We start from the raw sequence: 26548 nt of genomic DNA, 5'->3' as shown, positions 1-26548 counted from the left end.
AAGACTTACTGCATAATGAAATACTTTAAGATGTAAACGTGTCATTAGTTTAGATACACACAGACCATATAGACCGCATGAGAGAGGAATCTACACAATGACGAGAGGGACAGAGACAGTTCGTGAAAGTATGCCTTTGAAGAAGTAGTAAAATGATTTTGTCAGACAGCTCTTTGGCATAGACTACTTAGGCAAGGTAGCTAAATAGGATGACTAAAGACATACAATACAGTATGGGGAGCACATAGATAACGTTAGGTCTGGCTGGCAGACTGCTACTGCCTGAGCAGAGATCAGATGAAGACTTTATGAAATGAAAAATAATAAAGTCATCAAATAAAAACTAAGTAACATACACACCTTAAATATTGTATTATTTCATATTAATTTCCTATTTCCCTACTGATGTCTACCTAATGTGGACTTACTTACAATGTTTTGGCAGTTGAATGCTAACTCTTTTGGGCCTTGTAATTTCCATCAAAAAGCTCTATTTCATAATGCATTTAATGTTTTAAAAAATTATCAAAATTGAAATCAAAAACCATTATACATGTTTTATAATCGAACCGAAATGACCTCAACACTAAATCGCTCAGCACTACTATTTTGAGGAAGTAATAAATACTGGCTTTGTTACTAGGGTGTCTCATGGGAGACAAACATCAGTAACTGCCACATGAACCACACCCCCAAGACTGAAATCTTGTTTTTCTTAACACATCTGTGCATTCAGTCGCTCTTTAAAGAAAAAAGACAGTGTATACTTTCCCATCACATTTCACTTCCAGTCCCAACAGTCCAGCAATGTGCTTCCAGTAACAGTAAAATATCTGAAGTTGCTGTCATGTAGGCTACTTCAGAGGAAACCTTTGTCTTTGACTGTTCAATCTTAAGCGTTAATGAGGAAGCGATAGTCCGGCCCCCACCATCCACGGGAGTCGCACAGCCTGAATGCGCACCTCCCCACAATACCCAAGCAACGTGTCTCTTGGTTCCTGTCCTCTATTCATTTGAATGTGTTGACAGTTGGAGAAATTGCTGGAGCTGCGCTGAGAATTAGAAAAGTATGAAAGCCAACGGTCCAATATTCTATAACTCTGCTGTGCTTATGTGTACAGTTTGGTACTCTGATAGCACAGGAGGCTGTTGGGGGGGGAGAACGGCTCATAATAATGGCCGGAACTGAGCAAATGGAATGGCATCAAACACTTGGAAACCATGTGTTTGATGTATTTGATACCATTCCACTAATTTCACTCCTGTCATTACCACGAGCCTGTTCTGCCCAATGAAGGTGCCACCAACATGCTGTGTCTGATAGACAGTCTATCAGTGTAGCAAACGTGTACGCGTCTCGGAACATACAGAGAAGGAACTGTCAGATGCGTCAAAATACCCCCGGAACTAGCTGCACTGGGAGCCAAATTTGAAATCGAATACAGTGAATACATGGAGCAGGGTGGGAAAAATCGCATTAGAACACGATTCAGAGGTATTTTGAAGGGCTGTGGTCACCATTTATGTATTAAATTAAATTTATTCATCAGACGGTATTGGGGAGCTACAGTGCATTCGAAAAGTATTCAGACCCCTTGACTTTTTCCACATTTTGTTACATTACAGCCTTGTTCTAAAATTGATTCAATTCTTTTTTCCCCTCAGAAATCTACACACAATACCCCATAATGAAAAAGCAAAAACAGTTTTTTAGAACTTTAGCAAATGTATTAAAATAAAAAAAACAGATACCTTATTTACATAAGTATTTTGACCCTTTGCTATGTTTGACAGGCTGACCACACCGGTCGCGTACGTATTGCAAAATAAATTTAGAAATCTACGTTATTCAATTATTGCGCGCTCCAACAAGCGTCTGCGTTAACAAGGGCTAAAATATAAATCAGTTCTATTTCTGATGCAGATCACGCTGCAAGTCCTGCCTCTCCCATCTCCTCATTGGTTTATAGAAGCAGGTACCAACGTGCCATCTCCTCATTGGTTATACCCACGTGGGTGACTGAAAGAAGAACGAGGTCAGTGGCGGTAATGCATCTAATTTATGAAAGTTGCCAATTGCAATATAAAGTCAAGAGAAGAAAAAGCCTGGAAGAAAGAGAGATGACTAGAAACGATTCGGTTGACCGTTTTATGTGTGGATTAATTGGCAGAGTAGAGGACCTTGTGCATTTCAGGTAAAATAACAACTCAATGTTTATATCCCAGGACAAATTATCTAGCAACAGCAAGCTAGCTAAATAGGCCAAATTAGCTATCAAGTGCAAGCTAACTAGCTAAATTGCCATAAATGTTTAATGGTTTTCGACCTGTCCCCGAATTAATATAATTGGTTGAGAGTTTGTTTTGATATTTTTAACCTGCTTGTCGTGATCATATTTGGTGTGTGTAAATATAAATATATATTTATGCACGATGGCGCACGTGCGCAGCCAGTTTGGTGTGTGTGAGACTCGAAATTGAGCTCAGGTGCATCCTGTCTGCATTGATCATCCTTGAGATGTTTCTACAACTTGATTGGAGTCCACCTGTGGCGAATTCAATTGATTGGACATGATTTGTAAAAGGCACACACCTGTCTATACAAGGTCCCACAGTTGACAGTGCATGTCAGAGCAAAAGCCAAGCCATGAGGTCGAAGGAATTGTCCATAGTTCTCCGAGACAGGATTGTGTCGAGGCACAGATCTGGGGAAGAAAACTAAAAAATGTATGCAGCACTGAAGGTCCCCAAGAACACAAGTGGCCTCCATCATTCTTAAATGGGAGAAATTTGAACCACCAAGGCTCTTCCTAGAGCTGGCCATCCTGCCAAACTGAGCAATCAGGGGAGAATGGCATTGATCGGGGAGGTGACCAAGAACCTGATGGTCACTCTGACAGAGCTCCTCCTAAAAAGCATATGACAGCCCGCTTGGAGTTTGCCAAAAGGCACCTAAAGACTCTCACACCATGAGAAACAAGATTCTCTGGTCTGATGAATCCAAGATTGAACTCTTTGGCCTGAATGCAAAGTGTCACGTCTGGAGGAAACCTGGCACCATTCCTACGGTGAAGCATGGCGGTGGCAGCATCATGCTGGGGAAGGCTAGTCAGGATCGAGGCCAAGATAAACAGAACAAAGTACAGAGATCCTTGATGAAAACCTGCTCCAGAGTGCTCAGGTGTGCCAAGCTTGAAGCGCTATTGATGAGGAAAGATTTTACCTACCTACTCTATTAAAAGATATTCATCGTACAGCATTTCTCCAATGCCAAACCTGTGTGTCTTCTTTGCAAAGAAACTATCGCTGTTTTGTAAAGATTTAAATCTAAGATGTCATTATGAATCTAAGCATTGTACTTTCAGAAGTTAATTTTCCACCCCAGACATGAGGCCTGAGTCCAATGCAGAAAGGAGGTAGGCCTATTTAAAGACAAATAGTGTACAAAACATTAGGAACACCTGCTCTTTCCATAACAGACTGTCCGGGTGAGTCCAGGTGAAAGCTATGATCCCTTATTGATATCACTTGTTATATCCAATTCAATCAGTGTAGATGAAGGGGAGTAGACAGGTTAAAGAAGAATGTTTAAACCTTGAGACAATTGAGACATCGATTGTGTATGTGTGTGCCATTCCGAGGGTGAATAGGCAAGACAAAAGATGTGTGTATCAAGAATGGTCCACAATCCAAAGGACACCCAGACAACTTGACACAACTGTTGGAAGCAATGGAGTCAACTAAGACTGATCCCATTTAGTCGACTGGTCGATTGTTTGGTCGATAGGCTGTTGGCCAACAGAGATTTATTTAGTAAAGCAGTCTGTGGACTATTGTTTACTCTTAAATCATAGTTCACAGACGCTGAGACACCAGTGTCCGATTGCGATAGCCGAGATCCTTTTAACTCGTAAATTCAGATAGTCAAGATTTCTTCGCCCTCATGTTGGTGATAGCAAGCTAAAAACCAGGCTAGGTAGTGCTAAGTATCAACAGCCAATCCACTAGGGGTTGGAAACTATAGTGAGAGTTGATTGGTCAATAGCAAGTACAAAGTTTTCCCAACTTTGGTCCAGCCCTGTTCAAGCTCCCTCGCCCATTCCAAAGACTATGGATATACTGACAAGATACATTTCTCTCCGCCCTAAACAATGGGAGTCTTTGTCCGCAAAGCCCCACTGCGGGCTGTCTAGCTCCCACCTATCCTTTCTTTGGATTGGTGAATACATCTCATTATTTTAATGTTTTTTTTAAAATATATATTAGATTAGGTTGTTGACGTCAACCACCAGTATTCAATGGAAAGATATGCTAAGCTACGAGCCTCATGTCATGAATATGCAAAACCATATTGAGACAACTCTGATATTGATGTTAAGTTTTTTTTCTCTCAGTGACCGGGATGTCACGTGTCCTATTTATATCAGTACATTCTTACAAAACGCCTATTCCATCAAATAAGCCTCGTGTAGCAAATAAGCCATAAATGTTTTTGTTGACCAAACTACTTGCTTGGTGGGCGAAACAACGAAAAAACGCCACCTGCTAGAGGGAGACAGATTTTCTGCCGAGCTGGGCCTCTCTTCCTCTCCCTCTCTGGCCATTCTAGCATCGCCCAACGGTCCTCCCGCGCACTTCGCTTCATTCATTGAAAATTAATGTGCTTCTGTTGTTTCATCGCCCCCAACTTGCTATATGGATCTATTGACCACGGTCCACGATGGACGCACAGCTCAAATTCCCAACCAACGCGGCTCCGTACCCGTCCTCTATTAATTTGAATGTGTTTACAGTTTACAGAAATTGTTAGAGCCGAGCTAAGAATGCGAAAAGTATGAACGACACATATGGTCCAATATTTGTGCGTACACGTTTTGGACGGATCTTATAGGCCGCTTTACCTTGCATACCTTTCACCAGGAAACAATTAGATCATTTGTTTTCATAAATAAAAAAAAATACAACATCAAGTAATTCCTGGTTTGATCTAGAAGGAAGTGGCAGGTTCGTCACATTTACAATTATTTTCAAAACGTTCGCTTATAACCCACACATGGTTAATTAAGTCATTTTAAAATGCTGAACTCACCGCAATAGTTTCAGGAGTTTTAACAGTCAGACATTTCACATTAAATTGAAACTCCAGTTTCTTCCGTTGTATCTGTTATAGTGGATATGGGGCCAATAAATCCCTCCCATCGCTGGAATATAATTTCGCGAACGAACGGCTCTTTTTGAACGGATCTTTTTGGTGAACGTCGGCAACCGAATCGCATCGGTGAAAGAGCCGATCATTTGGCTCCCTGATTTGCATACTGCTAGTACTGCTTTTTCCCTCCTGCTACTGCTTTTTGAGCACAAAATAACTTTTTTCTGCAGAGAAGTTACAAAATAATTATCTAAGGAGGGTGAATATTCAGGGCAGAAACAACAACTACGGGGGAGAATACGTCAATCTAGTCCAGATTTCTTTGCAGGCCATCTAATTTGGCCCCAGGTAAACGTTTATTTGAATTCAATTTAGCTATTTTTTGTGGTTGTAGGTCGATTCTTAAGCATTTTCAACGAAGAACCGTTTGGCCTACACCGAAAAGACTCGGAATGCCCATCACTAGTATTGTATGCACAGTTAAGTTTCGTTTCTGTCATTCTGGGCGTCAGCATGAGGGCATCATCATATGATACTGTGCAGAATGACTCTAGTATAAACAAACAGTTGATAAATAATACGAATAAGACTAGAGAATTCTTCCATAATCTCTGCTATAGAGCCTCGATTATATCCGTTATCACATAACACATTTTACTGGTCAAACGTTATGACAGACAAATCATGCAAACGTCTGGGAAATAGCAGATAACTATCACATGATGATTCATCATCCATTTCGTTACCTGTTGATGATTTGGCACCAGTCCCCTGCTCCTCTTCGGATGAACCAGAAAATCAAAAATGTTTGAACGTGCCATGAAGGGTTTATTGATCCAGTGAAATTCATTCTGAAGCATAATTTTTTTACCAGGCTAGATTTTTCAAAGACGTGTGAAGGGTATGATATCAGATCTCAGGTGATATATTTTACTACAATTGTAAACAATACATATGTAAATTATTAAATGTCACAAATGTAAATAAAAACATAAGGTATCACCAACTTTATTATAGTTTATCAGACTTTATATGCAAGCCACAACAGCTGACCTTGTATCAAAGGTGAGCTATTGTTGATTTATTCACATAGAGTCGTATGTGCAGAGACTGTGTGTATGTAAGCATAATGGACTGGTGGACCCATCTTAGACAAAGATAATTAAACAGTAGTTGGCACGATGTCAAGGTTACTTAAGGCGACAACCAACCAAGTCAAGCACCAGCATAATGGGATTGTGTCCTAGCATAACCCCACTGAAGCTTAGCAGCATTATCCCAGCATTATCCCTGTATAATACTGTATAGGGAAACCTGGCACGGGTAACCTAGGCCTGCCTATATGCTGCTAGAAGGGCAAGTGTGTCTGGTAATACATTCAGGCTATGTCAGCATTTGATACCTCTACATCACATGCCAAATTTCACATCATAATCCTTCTTATTTGCATAAAACTAGTTCTGTCACATTGACTCTAACTCACTGCAAACTAACTACAGCATTCTGTCGTGGAGTCATCTTGTTACTCAATGTAGTCCCCTACAGTGGTACTTACTCAACAGTCACAAGTGAGTGACTCTCAGAAATAAACAGACTGTGTGGGAGATTTCAGTAGCTCGGAAATGAAACTGAAGCGAGAACGAAAGCCACTCTTCAAGCAAATTAAACATATGTGTCGTAACCTAATTCATTTCCTGACCTACAGCAACGTGAATACTGAACTTTATTGAACTGAGGCCTAAATGTGACTATGCTCCATTTTATACACTCAATTGATTAACTTTACAAGTTTGATTGAAGACAGCTACACAAACTGACAATGGGTGTCACTATACATGATGAATGGCCAGGTTAGTGTGTTTGCCTGTAGATTGTGCTGAATATGGTATATTATCCCGTTTCACGAGGTCTGAGCAAGCCTCTAGCACAGGGGCAACTTTTAGCGTGGCTCTGCTCCCATGTCATAAAGTACCTTATGCAATAGAATTAGGGATTGTGTTATGACCTCAAGCTCATTTTTCAAGATAATGACAGTTTGGAAATATGTGGAACAAATTCACTCACAGTACAGTACAGATGCAGTGTAGACATTGACTTCCTATGAGAATTGAACATTACCTATTGTTTTGAATCGACTCACAGCCTTTCTCTCTGACATAGGCGCAGACACACCCTTCTGAAAAGGTGTGCATGAACACACATAAAACTAGCATCTGTACAAAATCCCCAACATCCCCAACACAGAAACAAACAGTAAAGATGTACACACACACACCAGCTCTTCTCGCCTGCCCCATGTGCCAAAACAATCAAATATTTCACCATATGCCACACTTTTACAGTAGCTTTTTAGGTCTGACACACAGACAGATTTTCCAAGCATTTACACTAGTGCAAAAATTCATAATTATTTTAAACAAAAGGTTAAAAAAAAAGGTCAGAGAAATAACTTTTCAATTGTTATCATGTTGTTCCTTTGTATGAACTCACAGGTGCAGTCTTAACACAGGTACAAAGGTTTAGTAAATCTGACCTTTGACCTACTGTGAATCGCATTTCAAAATGTTTGTCGTTTAAAAAAAAAAATACACACAGAGATGAGAAACAATCTGTGTAAATTATTAGCTTGTGAAACCAGTGCATACTGAACAATGCAAGAGCCTTTGAGACATTGACATTTTAAAAAGTAGCATTTCCTCCAACCAAAACCCATCAGTTGAGAATCTCTTGACAAAACTGTAGAAAATGTTTTCAACCACAGAGGTCAGCTTGGAGCTCTTTGTTTCTACGGACCTCAGCGGCATGGATTTCCTGTGATGAAACAAAGTGAAAATTAGAGAAGATGTGCTATAAAATACTGCAATAGAAGGTCATTTACATAGTCACCACCATTGTTCTCTATTCTCTTTTTATTTCCATATTTTAAACAGAAATTTAGTCGCAGGAAGTAGGGGTGTTGAGGGTACTGCAGTAAAAAAATATATATATAAAAAAATCCACCAAATTAGTGAACTAGGCTTTTATTACTCCTGTATGAGTGGAGAGAAATACTCCTCAGCGCCCTTCTTTCCTTTGTTCTTCTAACACTGGTTAGAGTTTCAACATCAACTGCCATCAAACAAAAGTGAAGAATGGAGGGATCTGATTGTTTCTGCATTCAGCAATGCTAAATTGTTTCCTTGCCAATTTAAGTTACAGACTGGTCATCCATTTACAGACTGGCGTTCAGGCTAATAATTTCATGCTAATGCATATCCTCCTGTTGCCAGAAAGGCGGCTAGGTCATCACACTCCTCCAGTAAGTATTCACAATGCCCATGTCTATGGCCTTAGTTCTCCTTGTTTTTTCATTACAGTAGACCCCTAAACAAAAGATCACCTCCAATCCTGTTTTGGATACTCTACTCTCTACCCACAAAACACTTTTTCTAAGTTAGGCCATAGCTTTGATTGACAGTCAGTGGGTGTCTTACCTTCTCCCGGAGCCGCTGCTTCAGCGCATTCAGCTGGGCCTCGCGGTTCTCTTTGTTGACCTCCATCTTGTAGTTAAGCTTCTCTTCGGCCATCTTGCTGAAGTTGTTGTTCTCCTCCAGGGCCTTGTGGAGCACCTGTCGCTCGTGCTCCCGCTTCTCAGCTAGCTGCTTCAGCACCAGGGCCTCCTGAGACTGCAGAGAGAGACGAGGGAGAGAGATGGTGAGGGAGAGAAGGAGACAATGATAGTGAAGAGGGAGAAAGAGAGAGGGGCGAGAGGAAAGGGGATAGATGATGAGAGAGATTGTGAAGAGTGAGAAGAATCGAAGGGTGAGAAGAGATGTTGACCCATTCTCTGTCATGCTCTCCATTTACCTTCCTCCTCTCCTCCGCAGCTTCCAGCCTCTTCTGGAGCTCGTCCGGGGAGAGGTCCTTCTTGGGAGCAGAAAGCAGGGGCTGGGGCCTGTCCGGAGAGAGGTCAGCAGGGGCCTTCAGGATGATCTCGAAGGCCTGGCCGGATGCCCGCTTGTTCAGGGACTTCACCTCCATGTCTGTGGAGAACAGCAGGTATTAGGGCAGTAAGGCTGTGGCGGCCAGGACTCAGAATTACTGGCCTGTTTGTACACATTGCTATGGTACTAACACACATCAGCTTAAAGAGAGAAAGAGAGAAAGAGTGAAAGACAGACAGACAGAGAAGGGGAGGACAGACAGACAGACAGACAGGAGAGAGAGACAGGAGAGAGAGACAGACAGGAGAGAGACAGACAGGAGAGAGAGAGAGAGAGAAGTGGAGAGAGACAGACCATAGAGAGATCATACAGAATTTATATAATCTCTATGGGGCACGGACAAACACAGAGCTCTTCACTACTAACCTCCATATTGGTAGAGGCTGTTGGGGTGTGGTTGTGAGTAGAAGCAGGAGCAGATCAGAGACAGCATGGACATCTCTTTGATCTTGTCGGAGTAGGCTGAAAAACAGGGAGACGAGAAAAGACATCCACGGTTATCCTTACATCTACATTTAAATTGGCATATGTAATTTATTGTGAATGCCACAGTAATTTAGCATTTGCTAAACTGGCTGATATCGTCATATGACTAGATAATGTATGCGTGAACAGTCTAATGGTAAAATGGTGAATCAAGGCTGTACTGTACAGTGCATTCGGAAAATATTCAGATCCCTTAACTTTTTACACATTTGGTTACGCCTTATTCAAAAATGTATTAACAATTTTTTTCCCCTCATCAATCTGCACACAATACTCCATAATGACAAAGCTAAACAAACAAAAAAAACACCTTATTTACATAAGTATTCAGACCCTTTGCTATGAGACTCGAAATTGAGCTCAGGTGCATCCTGTTTCCACTGATCATCCTTGAGATGTTTCTAGAACTTGATTGGAGTCCACCTGTGGTAAATTGATTTGACATGATTTGGAAAGGCACACACCTGTCTATATAAGGTCCCACAGTTGACAGTGCATGTCAGAGCAAAATTAAGCCATGAGGTTGAAGGAATTGTCCGTAGAGCTCCGTCACAGGATTGTATCGAGGCACAGATCTGGGGAAGGGTACAAAAAAATGTCTGCAGCATTGAAGGTCCTTAAAAACACAGTGGCCTCCATCATTCTTAAATGGAAGAAGTGTGGAACCATCAAGACTCTTCCTAGAGCTGGCCGCCGGGCCAAACTGAGCAATCGGGGTGAAGGGCCTTGGTCGGGGAGGTGATCAAGAAAACAATGGTCACTCTGACAGAGCTCCAGAGTCCCTTTGTGGAGATAGAACCTTCCAGAATGAGAAACAAGATTGAACTCTTTGGCCTGAATGCCAAGCATCATGTCTGGAGGAAACCTGGCACCATCCCTATGGTGAAGCATGGTGGTGGCAGCATCATGCTGTGGTGATGTTTTTCAGCGGCAGGGATTGTGAGACTAATCAGGATCGACTGGAAGACTAATCAGGATCGACTGGGAGAAACTCCTCAAATACAGGTGTGCCAAGCTTGTAGCGTCATACTCAAAAAGACTTGAGGCTGTAATCGCTGCCAAAGGTGCTTCAACCAAGTAAAGGGCCTGAATACTTATGTAAATGTGATATTTCCTTTTGTAATTCATCATAAATTAGCAAACATTTCTAAAAACCTGTTTTTGCTCTGTTATTTTGGGGTATTGTGTGTAGATTGATGAGGACATTTTTTAAAATAAAGTTTAGAATAAGGCTTTAACGTAACAAAATGTGGAAAAAGTAAATGGGTCTGATTACTTACCGAATGCTGTATATGCCAGGAGGTATTTCATTCATTTAAATTATTTATTTTTTTACCCGACTTCCAGTAACGTGAAGTATTCTCAATTATTCATACATATACTTTTATCTCTGGTTTTAACTCCACCCACTGGGACTGTGATGTGTGTGTGTGTGTGTGATCGTGTGTGTGTGTGATCGTGTGTGTGTGTGCAGGTGGGTTAGGTTCCCTCCACTCTAAATGGAAATGGATGAAGCTTGCCAGAAAAAAACGTTCAGCCAAATTACTAGGGAGGCCGTCAGTCAACTTACTAAGGAGGCCGTGCAGACAAGTTACTAAGGAGGCCGTTCAGTCAACTTACTAAGGAGGCCGTTCAGTCAACTTACTAAGGAGGCCGTGCAGACAAGTTACTAAGGAGGCCGTTCAGTCAACTTACTAAGGAGGCCTTTCAGTCAAGTTACTGGGAGCACTGCCACAAAAACAGCCCAAGCTGCCAGTAGCATCTCCACTGAACCCTGTGCCTCGTGTAAATAATATATAATTATAACAAGTGTTTATTCACAACCGCAGAGAATTATATTTTGTTTCACCTCTTGACACCTCTTGCACACACACACACACACAATATCATACGCACTATATACACACACACACACACACACAATATCATACACACTATACACACTATACACACACACACACACACACACACACACACACACACACAATATCATACGCACTATATACACACACACACACACAATATCATACACACACACACACACACACACACACACAATAACATAACGCACTATACACACACATACACATGCATTTAGTACTGTAGATACAGTATGTGGTAGTGGTGGAGTAGGGGCCGGAGGGCACACAGTGTGTTGTGAAATCTGTGAATGTAATGTTTTTAAAATTGTATAAAACTGCCTTAATGTTGCTGGACCGGAGGAAGGGTAGCTGATGCCTTGGCAACATCTAATGGGGTTCCACAATAAATACAAATATACATCTTGATGTTCAAGTAAACGTATTGATTCAGCTTTGGGAATGACGCTAACCATGTTGACATTTGGAGTCAGCGGTTGGTTCTGCTCCATTGTCGTCGACAGTAAGTGACAATAGAACTGGTTCATGCTGAAAAAATACTTCCAACCAACTCAACAATGAACATAAAGTAAGTTGTTCAGGCTTTAGTCAACTCCCTTGTCATTTTCATGCCAAATCATGTTTGGGCAGCGATGAAGGATTTGACTGAGGCAGAAACAAACTGGCGCACAGGCTACAAGTTCAATGACGTTAAAGTAATACTTGTATGCCGCAAACCTCCTACTCCCTCTCGACTCACTGTGCTTTGGCTCATGTAATATTTATATAGTGTAGATGAGCAGAAGGGCCCTCACGAAACGCATGTGCCAGGCTTCCCATGTTAGCAAGGATAGCCTCAACACAACTGAACTTGGCTAGGTTCATCAAGTTCATTTGTCTTTGTAGCAGCGACTTTTACTATCACAGCGACTTTTAGTATCACAAGCTCTTTCAACAGGGGTTTAAGTTACTAGTTTTAGTTGGGGTCACTTAGAAATGTCCTTGTTTTTAGAAGAAAAGCAAATTTTTTGTCCATAATTTTATTTAATTTTATTTTATTTCACCTTTATTTAACCAGGTAGGCTAGTTGAGAACAAGTTCTCATTTGCAACTGCCACCTGGCCAAGATAAAGCATAGCAGTGTGAACAGACAACACAGAGTTACACATGGAGTAAACAATTAACAAGTCAATAACACAGTAGAAAAAAAAGAGAGTCTATATACATTGTGTGCAAAATAACATCAAATTGATTAGAAATACAGTGTAGACATTATTAATGTTGTAAATGACTATTGTAGCTGGAAACGGCTGATTTTTTATGGAATATCTACATAGGCGTACATAGGTCCATTATCAGCAACCATCACTCCTGTGTTCCAAGGGCATGTTGTGTTAGCTAATCCAGGTTTATCATTTTAAAAGGCTAATTGATTGTTAGAAAACCCTTTTGTAATTATGTTTAAACAGCTGAAAATTGTTGTTCGGATTAAAGAGGCAATACAATTGGCCTTTTTTAGACTAGTTGAGTATCTGGAGCATCAGCATTTGTGAGTTTGATTACAGGCTCAAAATGGCCAGAAACAAGGAACTGAAACTCGTCAGTCTATTCTTGTTCTGAAAAATGAAGGCTATTCCATGCGAGAAATTGAAACTGAAGATCTCGTACAACGCTGTGTACAGTCGAGAATGACACAAATATTAATTTTCACAAAGTCTGAAGCCTCAGTTTGTATGATGACAATTTGCATAAACTCCAGAATGTTATGAAGAGTGATCAGATGAATTGCAATTAATTGCAAAGTCCCTCTTTGCCATGAAAATGAACTGAATCCCCCCCAAAAAATTCCACTGCATTTCAGCCCTGCCACAAAAGGACCAGCTGACATCATATCAGTGATTCTCTCATTAACACAGGTGTGAGTGTTGACAAGGATAAGGCTGGAGATCACTCTGTCATGCTGATTGAGTTCGAATAACAGACTGGAAGCTTCAAAAAGAGTGTAGTGCTTGGAATCATTGTTATTCCTCTGTCAAGCATGGTTACCTGCAAGGAAACACGAGCCGTCATCATTGCTTTGCACAAAAAGAGCTTCACAGGCAAGGATATTGCTGCCAGTAAGATTGCACCTAAATCAACCATTTATCGGATCATCAAGAACTTCAAGGAGAGGTTCAATTGTTGTGAAGAAGGCTTCAGGGCGCCCAAGAAAGTCCAGCAAGCGCCAGGACCTTCTCCTAAAGTTGATTCAGCTGCGGGATCGGGGCAACACCAGTACAGAGCTTGCTCAGGAATGGCAGCAGGCAGGTGTGAGTGCATCTGCACGCACAGTGAGGCGAAGACTTTTGGAGGATGGCCTGGTGTCAAGAAGGAAAGGAAAGAAGCCACTTCTCTCCAGGAAAAACATCAGGGACAGACTGATATTCTGCAAAAGGTACAGGGATAGGACTGCTGAGGACTGGGGTAATGTAATTTTCTCTGATGAATCCCATTTCCGATTGTTTGGGGCATCTGGAAAAAAGCTTGTCCGGAGAAGACAAGGTGAGCGCTACCATCAGAACTGTGTCATGCCAACAGTAAAGCATCCTGAGACCATTCATGTGTGGGGTTGCTTCTCAGCCAAGGGAGTGGGCTCACTCACAGTTTTGCCTAAGAACACAGCCATGAATAAAGAATGGTACCAACACATCCTCCGAGAGAAACTTCTCCCAACCATCCAGGAACAGTTTGGTGATGAACAATGCCTTTTCCAGCATGATGGAGCACCTTTCCATAAGGCAAAAGTGATAACTAAGTGGCTCGGGGAATAAAGCATAGATATTTTAGGTCCATGGCCAGGAAACTCCCCAGACCTTTAATCCCATTGAGAACTTGTGGTCAATCTTCAAGAGGCGGGTGGACAAACAAAACCCACATATTCTGACAAACTCCAAGCATTGATTATGCAAGAATGGGCTGCCATCAGTGGCCCAGAAGTTAATTGACAGCATGTCAGGGCTGATTGCAGAGGTCTTGAAAAAGAAGGGTCAACACTGCAAATATTGACTCTTTGCATCAACTTCATGTAATTGTCAATAAAAGCCATTGACACTTATGAAATACTTGTAATTATACTTCAGTATTCCATAGTAACATCTAACAAAAATATCTAAAGACACATGTCATTCTCAAAACTTTTGGCCACAACTGTACTACTCCCTTCACAGAACAACGCAACTTGTGAATTAACACAATAATAATTTTAACAATGTAAAATGGCTGACTAGAATAAAAAAAAGAACTGTATGATTCTTCAAAAGGATCCACAAAGAACCTATCAGATTGAGAAAGGTCTGTTATATAACCTGGGGCGGCAGCGTAGCCTAGTGGTTAGAGCGTTGGACTAGTAACCAAAAGGTTGCAAGTTTGAATCCCCGAGCTGAATCTGTCATTCTGCCCCTGAACAAGGCAGTTAACCCACTGTTCCTAGGCCGTGATTGAAAATAAACAATTTGTTCTTAACTGACTTGCCTAGGTAAATAAAGGTATAAAAAAACATTCTCTATAAAGGTTCTATAAAGAACTCAAAAAAGTGTTCTATATAGCCCCAATCAGGGTTGTAACCATAGTAGAACCCATTTTTGGTGCTTAATAAAATCTTATTTAATGGTTCATTATAGAACCTTAGGAAAGTTTTACATTTTTTTGTAGCACCATACAGGTTCCATTTAGAACCTTATGAGCATGGTTCTTTATAGAGCTTTTTAAAAAGGGTTCTATATAGCACCAAAAAAAGGTTAAACAATGTTTATAAGCCAAATAACCCCTATCTGGTACTGTTTAGAACCATTATTTTTGTGTATACAACACAGTGTTAGATCTGGACATACTGGTAGGCCCACAACTGACACAAACGTTAGCTTTTCTCTGAAATGAGTCATGACGCTGTATGAACAGAAATCACCCCAGTAGAGTATGAACAGCACATCTTATCTGAATGTACAACAAACACTATGCTAATGAAACCAGCTTCTAGCGTTTATATCACCTTTATAGAGGTAATTGTTATGCATGTGTATTACTCATTTCCTCTCCCCAAAATATCACTTTATCCAAATGAATCATATCTAAACAACATCTAAACAATCTAAAATACCGCAAAGATCCAGTCATTGTGTTGGTATGTAGCCTGCCTTGGGAGGGGGAAGCCACAGAGATTTCCTCATATCAAAATAATGTTGTGAAAATATGCAGAGTGCATCCTCATTGTTTGACTTTTTTGTTGTTGTTAGGTGTTGGACACAGTCAGGCAGCAGTCATAGAGAAATGTTAGGATGACACAATGAACCTTATAATCAAATCCAGGCAGGTGTTATCTAGCAGGAGTCCAAAGGAACAGTCTTCCTGCTTTAAGAAACCGTATACTTAGATGAATGTACTTTTTTATCATTGAATGCATGTTCGTAAATTCTCACAGACACCCCAGGTAATTTAATAGAGGCGGATGTAATCAGACAATGGCACACACAGGCACCGTTTCCCGGGCGACACAGTATGTGGGTCAGTGGGTTCGTGCTGTGCCGAGTTGAAAGCATTGTCACTGCGGGTAGATGTCTGATGGGCGTGGGCGGCAGCAAGGCACTCTGGAAATCGCAGTCTTAGCTAGGCAGAGTGCAAACCCAACCCAACCCTCCCTTTCTCTCCACTCACTGCAGCAGGAGTACTCAAATCAGCAGCTCAGAGACGGGAGGGTGTGTGTGTGCATTCGAGTGAGTGAGAGAGCTAGAGCGAGAGAGAGGGAGAGCGAGAGAGAGAGCTAGATAGAGAGAGAGTGGAGGGGTAGCTTGTGTGTCTGTGAGTTCAGTGCTCCTAAAAATTTCTACAATCACAGTGTGCTGCCAAGATGGCATCTCTGGCTGCTAGGCAGGGAACAGGTTCTCTATATCAGCTAGAGGAGGCCATGTCTGAAGCAGCAGGCATAGACAGAACACCCTGAGGCTGTGGTCTACCTCTAGTACTGTGCCCCAACAATAACACCTGGCTATCGGGCTATTCAAGGGCCTCTTTTCACTGACGAATCTATTTATCAGTTTCTTCATTCTGATTCGTCATTCATTATTCAAATCATACCACATACAAGTCAAATCAAATCAAATGTTATTTGTCACATGCGCCGAATACAACAGGTATCACCTTACAGTGAAATGCAAGAAAAAAATAACAATAGGGAGGCTTTATACAGGGGGTGCCGGTACAGAGTCAATGTGCTGGGCCACCGGTTAGTTGAGGTAATTGAGGTAATATGTACATGTAGGTAGAGTTAAAGTGACTATGCATAGATAATAAACTGAGAATAGCAGTAGTGTGTCAAGTATTGTCATTACATGGTTCATTTATTTATTTATTTATTTTATTTTACCTTTTATTTAACTAGGCAAGTCAGTTAAGAACAAATTCTTATTTTCAATGACGGCCTAGGAACAGTGGGTTAACTGCCTGTTCAGGGGCAGAACGGCAGATTTGTACCTTGTCAGCTCGGGGATTTGAACTTGCAACCTTTCGGTTACTAGTCCAACGCTCTCCCAAGTACTACTTGAATTAAGAACTGTATATATATATATATATATGTGTGTACTCTCTGTCCATGGCCACTATTCAAACAATCCACACTGTGCTCTAATCTAACCCTAACTCAAATCCTGCTTTGGGCCCCAAATAGCTTGAGCCGTCCGTGAAAATGCAGACTTTTCTATGTTTGTTGACGTTTCAGGGTGTTTCTCACAACAATTCTCAATGGGCAATGCACTGTAGTTAACAAATGAAAGTGCGTGGGACAAGAGAGCGGGATAAAGTCCCAAAAGGACCTTGGACAACAATTGTTCAACTCAAGGTGGGATCAACCCTAGACACAACATTCAATCATCATCAATACATACATAAAGCTATTTAGATATACAAATCAAATCAAATTTTATTTGTCACATACACATGGTTAACAGATGTTAATGCGAGTGTAGCGAAATGCTTGTGCTTCTAGTTCCGACCATGCAGTAATATCTAACAAGTAATCTAACCTAACAATTTCACAACAACTACCTTATACACACAAGTGTAAAGGAATGAATAAGAATATGGACATAAAAATATATGAATGAGTGATGGCAGAACGGCATAGGCAAGATGCAGTAGATGGTATAGAGTACAGTATATACATATGAGATGAGCAATGTAGGGTATGTAAATGTTATATAAAGTGGCATTGTTTGAAGTGGCTAGTGATACATTTATTACATCAAGATGGCAAGATGCATTACAGCTAATGGCCTAGTGATGTAATAACAGTGGAGCAGATTGCTAGTTTTATGTTCCTTGCTTACATCACGGATAAAGGGCATCCTCACAGGCACCATCATCAATTATTGACACGCTCGGCTGAGTACGATGCACATTAGACCCACTCAGGAAAAGATGTGTATATGTGTTTGCTTGTGCGTGTGTGTGTGTGTGTTAGGGTTAATTTTAGGGTTAGAAGCTAGGGTTAGGAGCTAGGGTTAGGAGCTAGGATTAATTTTAGGGTCAGGAGCTAGGGTTAAGTTTAGGGTCAGGAGCTAGGGTTAGGAGCTAGGATTAATTTTAGGGTCAGGAGCTAGGGTTAGGAGCTAGGATTAATTTTAAGGACAGGAGCTAGTGTTAGGAGCTAGGATTAATTTTAAGGTCAGGAGCTAGGGTTAGGAGCTAGGATTAATTTTAAGGACAGGAGCTAGTGTTAGGAGCTAGGATTAATTTTAGGATTAGGGTGTTCTTGCATGTGTGCATGCATACGTGTGGAGAGGGGGTAGCATGCACAAAAATTCTAGAATTGTACCCTAGAATACCAGAGGGCAGCTTCTGACAGGACCAAATGTTCAGTACCTCCACAGAGATGGATCATGGTTTTATCTTCTGTCACGATCGTCGTAAGAAGCGGACCAAAGCGCAGCGTGGTGTGAATGCATCATTTTAATGGATGACGAAAACACAAAGTAAACTGAACAAAACAATAAATGAACAATGACCGTGAAGCTATATACCAAATGTGCTGACACAAGCAACTAACATAGACAATCACCCACAACGACAAAACAGGCTACCTAAATATTGTTCCCAATCAGAGACAATGACTAACACCTGCCTCTGATTGAGAACCATATCAGGCCAAAAACAGAAACAGACAAACTAGACATACAACATAGAATGCCCACTCAGATCACACCCTGACCAAACAAAACATATAAACATACAAAGCAAACTATGGTCAGGGCGTGACAGTACCCCCCCCCCCCCCCCCCCCCATAGGGGGAGGGTCTGGGTGGGCATCTGTTCGCGGGGGTCCTCTGGCGCTGGACGTGGACCCCACTCCACCATAGTCTTAGTCTGCTTCTGTGGCCTCCTAGGCCTCTTTAAAGCAGCGACCCTCGCCACCGACATTGGACTGGGGACCCTAGACATGGGTCCCGAATGGACGGGGGATTCCGGCAGCGCCTGGCTGACTGGCGGCTCTGGCAGTTCCTGGCTGGCTGGCGGCTCTGGCAGCTCCTGGCTGGCTGGCGGCTCTGGCAGCTCCTGGCTGGCTGGCGGCTCTGGCAGCTCCTGGCTGGCTGACGGCTCTGGCAGCTCCTGGTTGGCTGACGGCTCTGGCAGCTCCTGGCTGGCTGATGGCTCAGGACAGACTGGCGGCTCTAGTAGCGCTGGACAGACGGGAGACTCTAGCAGCGCTGGACAGACGGGAGACTCTAGCAGCGCTGGACAGACGGGAGACTCTAGCAGCGCTGGACAGACGGGAGACTCTAGCAGCGCTGGACAGACGGGAGACTCTAGCAGCGCTGGACAGACGGGAGACTCTAGCAGCGCTGGACAGACGGGAGACTCTAGCAACGCTGGACAGACGGGAGCACCTGTAGGCAGAAGACGGAGAGACAGCCTGGTGCGGGGGGCTGCCACCGTTAGGGCTGGTGCGTGGAGGTGGCACTGGATAGACCGGACCATGCAGGCGCACTGGAGCTCTTGAGCACCGAGCCTGCCCAACCTTACCTGGTTGCATGCTCCCGGTAGCCAGGCCAGTGCGGCGAGGTGGAATAGCCAGCACTGGCCTGGGCTGTGCTGGCGAACCGGGGACACCATGCACAAGGCTGGCCCAAGGAGACGCACTGGAGACCAGATGCGTAGAGCCAGCTCCATGGCACCTGGCTCGATGCCCACTCTAGCCCGGCCGATACGAGGAGCTGGAATGTACCGCACCAGGCTATGCACCCGCACCGGAGAGCGGTAAGCACGGGGAGTTGGAGCAGGTCTCCTACCTGGCTTCGCCACCCCCCCCAATACATTTTTGGGGCTGCCTCTCGGGCTTCCTACCAAGCCGCCGTGCTGACTCCATTCGCCGGTATCCCTCCTCACACTGCTCCAGGCGGGGTCCAGGACTCTCCCTGGGTTGACCGCCCACCTGTCTATCTCCTCCCAAGTAGTGACACAGTCCAGATCTCGCTCCCATGTCCAGAAATCCTGACATTGCTGCTGCTGCTGCTGCCCGTTACCACGCCGCTTGGTCCTTTTGTGGTGGGTGATTCTGTCACGATCGTCGTAAGAAGCAGACCAAATCGCAGCGTGGTGTGAATGCATCATATATATATATATATACTTTTTTTTTTTTTTGAATTTTACCCCCTTTTTCTCCCCAATTTCGTGGTATCCAATTGTTGTAGTAGCTACTATCTTGTCTCATCGCTACAACTCCCGTACGGGCTCGGGAGAGACGAAGGTTGAAAGTCATGCGTCCTCCGATACACAACCCAACCAAGCCGCACTGCTTCTTAATTAACACAGCACGCATCCAACCCGGAAGCCAGCCGCACCAATGCGCCGGAGGAAACACCGTGCACCTGGCCACCTTGGCTAGCGCACACTGCGCCCAGCCCGCCACAGGAGTCGCTGGTGCGCGATGAGACAAGGACACCCCTACCGACCAAGCCCTCCCTAACCTGGGCGACGCTAGGCCAATTGTGCGTTGCCCCACGGACCTCCCGGTCGCGGCCGGTTACGACAGAGCCTGGGCGCGAACCCAGGGACTCTGATGGCACAGCTGGCGCTGCAGTACAGCGCCCTTAACCACTGCGCCACCCGGGAGGCCTAATGCATCATTTTAATGGATGACGAAAACAAGAAGTAAACTGAACAAAACAAGAAATGAACAACAACCGTGAAGCTATATACCAAATGTGCTGACACAAGCAACTAACATAAGACAATCACCCACAACCCACAATGACAAAACAGGCTACCTGAAAATATGGTTCCCAATCAGAGACAATGACTAACACCTGCCTCTGATTGAGAACCATATCAGGCCAAACACAGAAACAGACAAACTAGACATACAACATAGAATGCCAACTCAGATCACACCCTGACCAAACACAACATACAAAGCAAACTATGGTCAGGGCGTGACATCTTCATACATCAGTCCCTGTGGTCAGCTATCTATGAAACGGAGTGGAGAAACATCATGGCTCTATGGCTGAAAAATGACCCCTCTCTAGACAGGTAAAAACCTTGGACTGATACAGCCATATTATTACCTCTGAGCTGTATATTGTATATAAGCTGTATATTGTTACCTCTGTGAGCTCTATTAAAACAAAACTAAGCTGTATATTGTTACCTCTGTGAGCTCTATTAAAACAGAACTAAGCTGTATATATTGTTACCTCTGTGAGCTCTATTAAAACAGAACTAAGCTGTATATATTGTTACCTCTGTGAGCTCTATTAAAACAGAACTAAGCTGTATATATTGTTACCTCTGTGAGCTCTATTAAAACAGAACTAAGCTGTATATATTGTTACCTCTGTGAGCTCTATTAAAACAGAACTAAGCTGTATATATTGTTACCTCTGTGAGCTCTATTAAAACAGAACTAAGCTGTATATATTGTTACCTCTGTGAGCTCTATTAAAACAGATCTGAGCTGCAGAGGACATAGTGGTGAATCATATCCAGCCTCTCAGCCCCAGGCCGAAAACATGTCATTTCACTGCAGATTGCCCATCTGCAGCCTTCACTGTATATTACAAAGAGTGAGAGAGAGAGAGAGAGAGAGACTAAACAGACTACACCTGTCTCTCTCTCTCTCTCTCTCAATGATGAGCTGAGATGCCTATGGATCTATGACATACTGTATATTGTTATGTACCTAATGTGAAAAAAGTGAACGCCTAACGAGACACCTACTGTGTGAGCTGTAAGTCATTATTCCCCGAAAATACTTCAAAATGGCCGCCTTGTATACCAGGTCATTTTCAGGGTGCTGACTAGGTTGACCAGAATTTACCATGACCAGAATTTACTTTTTAGGAGGTTAAGAGAACGTACTCAGCAGGTTAGGAGAATTAACGTAGCAGGTTAGGAGACTGGGGTTAAGGTTAGGAAAAGGGTTAGTGTGTTACACGGAGTGGAACAGAGAAACCCAAGAGCAGACTCAGACGAGGAGACTGGGATGAAGTAACCAAGGTATTTATTGAAACACAGGGGGAAGATGGAGTGCAGGCCAGGGGAAGCTCAGGCGGGTTGCAGGAAACCAGGTTGGCTGAGGCTGGAGGGGGAGGGGTTGGGACAGGGTAAGCAGGTCCGGAGGGGAATCAATATGGGACTGGATACAGGGACCAAAGTAGCGGGGCAGGACTGTAGCGGAGAGGAAAACCGTGTCAGGCAAGGAAAACAGGCACAACAGGATAACAGGATCTAAATAGTAACAAACGGCTAGAAACTTAGACTGACTGAGCAGAGATTACGATCTGGCAGTGTGGAAGTGGCAGGACTAAGTATTTGTAGAGGTCTTGATTATGGAACAGGTTGCAGCTGGTGGGGATCTGCTGTGACTCCAGCACACCTGTCTCCGCCCACACAATCACACACACACAGAGAGAGAGGGAGAGAGTACTGGGGGAGTGGTGGCAGGTCAAGGAGACACAGGATGAGCAGTAGAGGGTGTGGCAGGAGCAGATATAACATAGGGTTTGTATTTGTATTTATTATGGATCTCCATTAGTTCCTGCCAAGGCAGTAGCTGCTCTTCCAGGGGTCCAGTGAAATTAAGGCAGTCATACAATTTTAATTGCATTAGCTAAGCTGCTCTCCTAACCTGCCACGAAAAGTCCCTTCCGGCCGTTGCTGCACTCTATCTAATCACAACCCATTTTCAGGTTGAAAATATAACTGACATATTTCAAGGCCTGTTTAGGAGATTAAGGAAATGTTTCAGTGATTCATTTTCAGAATGTGAACTCTTGTCTTGCTCGACAATCTGGGCATAAATTAGACACATTCACATGCATCTCTTTTCTCCTATAGTCTTTCCTTTTGACTCCCTACTGTGTGATAGAGATGTGTTTAACCAGTAGCATATAACAATCTGTGTGTTTGAGAACAGGTTCAAACCACAAAAGGAGTATCTCTAGCTGAATGATCAGTGCTAGGCCACTAGGGCCATAGGCTATGAGCAAATGCATAATTCACTGGGTTTCTGCAAATAAATGTTTTAGCGATTTTTGGGGATTTACGTTGATCAAACGCTTCAATTTCATAAACGGATACTATGAACGTCCTATTAACAGGATTTAAAATGTATATTTACCATGGTTTTAGCTAAAAGATCACTAATGTGAACGTACAGTATACTAGCCTCGTACAACCACCCTGAAGCTTTGAGAGCGCAGCGGTTAGGATAACACCATACTCCCACAAAATACATTATTGACTGACAGGATATTGTTATGTAAACGGTTACTTGAGACATTCTTTTGACACTGTAACAACAGTAATGACAAGAAAGGATGATAATCCACATTGCCATAAAATGTTTACTACTTTTTCCCGTGCTGTATATATACTTCATCAGTAATACCTGTGCAGAGAACTGTTATTCTTTGATGAAAAAGTGGTGAAATTAGTATGGTTGTTAATCTGCCTGACTTTTAGCTGGATGCATGGGGAATGATGCTTCCAGATCCTATAGCTGTTGTCAATGAGGTGCCTATTGTCTTTTTCCTCAATCAAGCGTGGAGCTAATTATACTGTAGGTCAATGTTCAGACAGAGATGAGACTAATCTGTGTGAACAGATGAATGGAAGGACAAGACCTAAAGAAGCTGCACAGAGCATGGAACACTGAGTTAGCGCTGGTTAATATCCCTCGTGTTAATTCGGTGGCCCATGGGGGTTGCAATAGACCATCAATAGTTAAGGAAAATGTTTGTATTTTAAATATAAGGTTGCAAATTACAATTCATAATAACAGAAATGTTGGATTTAACTTTTAGGGCTGAAAATGTATATGACATCCAACTGAACTGACATCCTATGTACATGTCTAATTGGATGGGGTAATCATGTCAGAGATCACTGCAAATTACCCACATGCCAACTTAAACCATTAGGCCTTTCAAAGACAATTCATACACTAGGGTTAGGGTTAGGGTTAGGGTTAGGGTTAGGGTGCCCCCCCCCCCCTCCCCCCCCCCCCACACACACACACACACACACACACACACACACACACACACACACACACACACACACACACACACACAAAAGTGAAATGTCATGATCATGAACGCCATCAAAAGAGGGATTAGCAAATAAAGGTCAGTATCAAACTATATCAAATCAGATGAATTCAATATAATATTTTGTATCCGATACTGTACCATAGTTTTGTCAGAGGTTTACACCCCTGGTGATTCCTATATAATGAACTGTATAGGACCTAGAATTTGAACTGTATAATCTGCTGCGTGCACTGCAAGACACAATGTGAGATTCCTTTTTTCAGATCTGCGTCATCAAGCCGGCATTTTACCAGCAGGCACACCTTGGCTGTGTCACAAATGGCCCCTCAGTTCCCCCTGGGGCCCTAGTCAAAGGTAGTGCATTACATAAGGAATAAGGTACCAATTGAGACGCAGCCCTTGGTATGACTAGATGTAAATCCCTGAGATCTCTAATCACAAATGGAAACCATCTGATCCCCTGAAATAATCCACACAAAGTCATTTTAGAGAAACATACTCAGTTTCAACATACGACCGTTAGAAGCACTCAAATGAAACAAATGCGAAACCTAGATTTTGATGTGGCCAGACATTAGATCAAACAAAACATGCTCTGAAGATCTATTTTACATGTAAAAAAAAAAAAAAAAAGACATATAAAATGAAGAAGCTATTTGAGCAATCAAAATACACCCCAACCATCAGCGCATCTCCCATAACATCTAGATATTCCATCTAAAACATACAACAGAAGGATTTTATCTGATAAATACATACCCCCCCCTTTTATAAACGATAGGTTGTAACATATGCCTTACCTGATACAGTGCTGGACATGGTTGCTGGAGATGGAGGCGAGAGCAGGATGTTGCCTGATAGAGGAGAAGAGAGAATGTGAGCGAGGAGGAGGAGAAGGAGAGACAGAGGGCTGAGTGTATATATCTGCCCACGAGTGGCGCAGTGCACAAGCTTTTCTGCGTGGCTGCGTTAACATTGTGCAGCCGGTTCAGCACTAGGGGCTGCTGCAACCTGCCGGGGTGGGGGGGCACATACCATACCCTGTTCAAAGGCACATACAGTAAATATTTTGTCTTGCCCATTCCCCCACTGAATGGCACACATACACAATCCACGTCTCCTCCGCTTCATCTACAGTGATTTAAGTGGATTTATCTCTGACATGGGGCGACGCACCTGACCAGGTCGCCAGGTGTACGGTGTTTCCTCCGACACATCCGGGTTGGATGTACATTGTGTCAAGAAGCAGTGTGGCTTGGTTGGGTTGTGTTTCGGAGGACGCGTGGCTCTCAACCTTCGCCTCTCCCGAGTCCGTACAGCAGTTGCAGCGATGAGACAAGACTGTAACTACCAATTGGAAACCATGAAATTGGGGAGAAAAAAACGGGTAATAAAAAATAAGATGGGTGACACCTGGAGGGGGGTGGAGACAGTCACAAGTGAAAAGTGAAAAGGTTACTTAGAAAGCCCTTAACCAATGCAGTTTTTAGAAAAATACCTAAAAGAACAAGAAATAAAAGTAACAAATAATTTTAGAGCTGCAGTAAAATAACAATAGCGAGGCTATATACAGGGGCTACTAGTACAGAGTCAATGTGCGGGGGCACCGGTTAATCGAGGTACATGTAGGTAGAGTTATTAGAGTGACAATGTATAGATAATAACATAGAGCAGCAGCAGTGTGAAAGAGGGGGGGGGGGGGTCTGGGTAGCCATAGTCTGGGTAGCCATTTGATTAGAGTGTCATGGCTTAGGGGAAGAAGCTGTTTAGAAGCCTCATGGACCTAGATGTGCTCCAATACCGCTTGCTGAAACAAAAGAGTATGTTGGCGCTAGAGCATTTGTATGATTGATGCCAGCAAGCATTTGGCCTCCCTGAATAAAAATATATCAGAGTTAGCCAAACAGGAGAGGCCAGTTTGGATTTGGCTTCACACCAATGAAATCACATTATAAGCAAAACATCATCACTGTCAGAAAAACGTGTCGGACACTCGTCGGATGTGGCAGGGTTTGCAAACTATTACAGACTACAAAGGGAGGCACAGCCGTGAGCTGACCAGTGACGCAAGCCTACCAGACTATTTAAATTACTTCTATGCTCGCTTCGAGGCAAGCAACACTGAAGCATGCATGAGAGTATCAGCTGTTCCAGAAGACTGTGACCACACGCTCCGTAGCCGATGTGAGTAAGATCTTTAAACAGGTCAACATTCACAAGGCCGCAGGGCCAGACGGATTACCAGGATGTGTACTCGAGCATGCGCTGACAAACTGGAAAGTGTCTTCACTGACATTTTCAACCTGTCTGTAATATCAACATGTTTCAAGCAGACCACCATAGTCCCTGTGCCCAAGAACACTAAGGCAACCTGCCTAAATGACTACTGACTCACAGCACTCACGTCTGTAGCCATGAAGTGCTTTGAAAGGCTGGTCATGGCTCACATCAACACCATTATGCCAGAAACCCTAGACCCACTCCAATTTG

General features: G+C 43.0%; 2 protein-coding genes and 1 long non-coding RNA gene across 4 annotated transcripts in view; 1 reads left to right on the top strand and 2 right to left on the bottom strand.

Moving 5' to 3' along the window:
• Positions 1 to 5237, bottom strand: part of LOC110528534 (helicase with zinc finger domain 2) — a 36266-nt gene extending 31029 nt beyond the window's left edge. For both annotated transcript variants that reach the window (XR_002474271.2, XM_021610647.2), the window contains exon 1: positions 5090 to 5237. The gene's annotated coding sequence lies outside the window, so the exon portion shown is untranslated. The remainder of the gene's footprint in view (positions 1 to 5089) is intronic.
• A 719-nt stretch (positions 5238 to 5956) lies between these two features.
• LOC110528535 (stathmin-3) lies at positions 5957 to 24987 on the bottom strand. Its single transcript, XM_021610648.2, has 5 exons — positions 24859 to 24987; positions 9499 to 9594; positions 8996 to 9171; positions 8623 to 8814; positions 5957 to 7960 (listed from the first exon to the last, which is right to left on the bottom strand). The coding sequence occupies exons 1-5, from the start codon at positions 24875 to 24877 to the stop codon at positions 7901 to 7903; spliced, it is 543 nt and encodes a 180-aa protein (XP_021466323.1). The 5' UTR covers positions 24878 to 24987; the 3' UTR covers positions 5957 to 7900.
• Positions 8739 to 11598, top strand: LOC118965318. The gene is made up of 3 exons (XR_005052674.1): positions 8739 to 8842; positions 9016 to 9187; positions 11093 to 11598. It is a non-coding gene; the product is annotated as an uncharacterized LOC118965318 (long non-coding RNA).
• Positions 24988 to 26548: the final 1561 nt, after the last annotated feature.

The sequence above is a fragment of the Oncorhynchus mykiss genome, chromosome 7, assembly GCF_013265735.2.
Source record: "Oncorhynchus mykiss isolate Arlee chromosome 7, USDA_OmykA_1.1, whole genome shotgun sequence".
NCBI lineage: Eukaryota > Metazoa > Chordata > Actinopteri > Salmoniformes > Salmonidae > Oncorhynchus > Oncorhynchus mykiss.
This window is presented reverse-complemented; position numbering and strand designations above follow the sequence as displayed.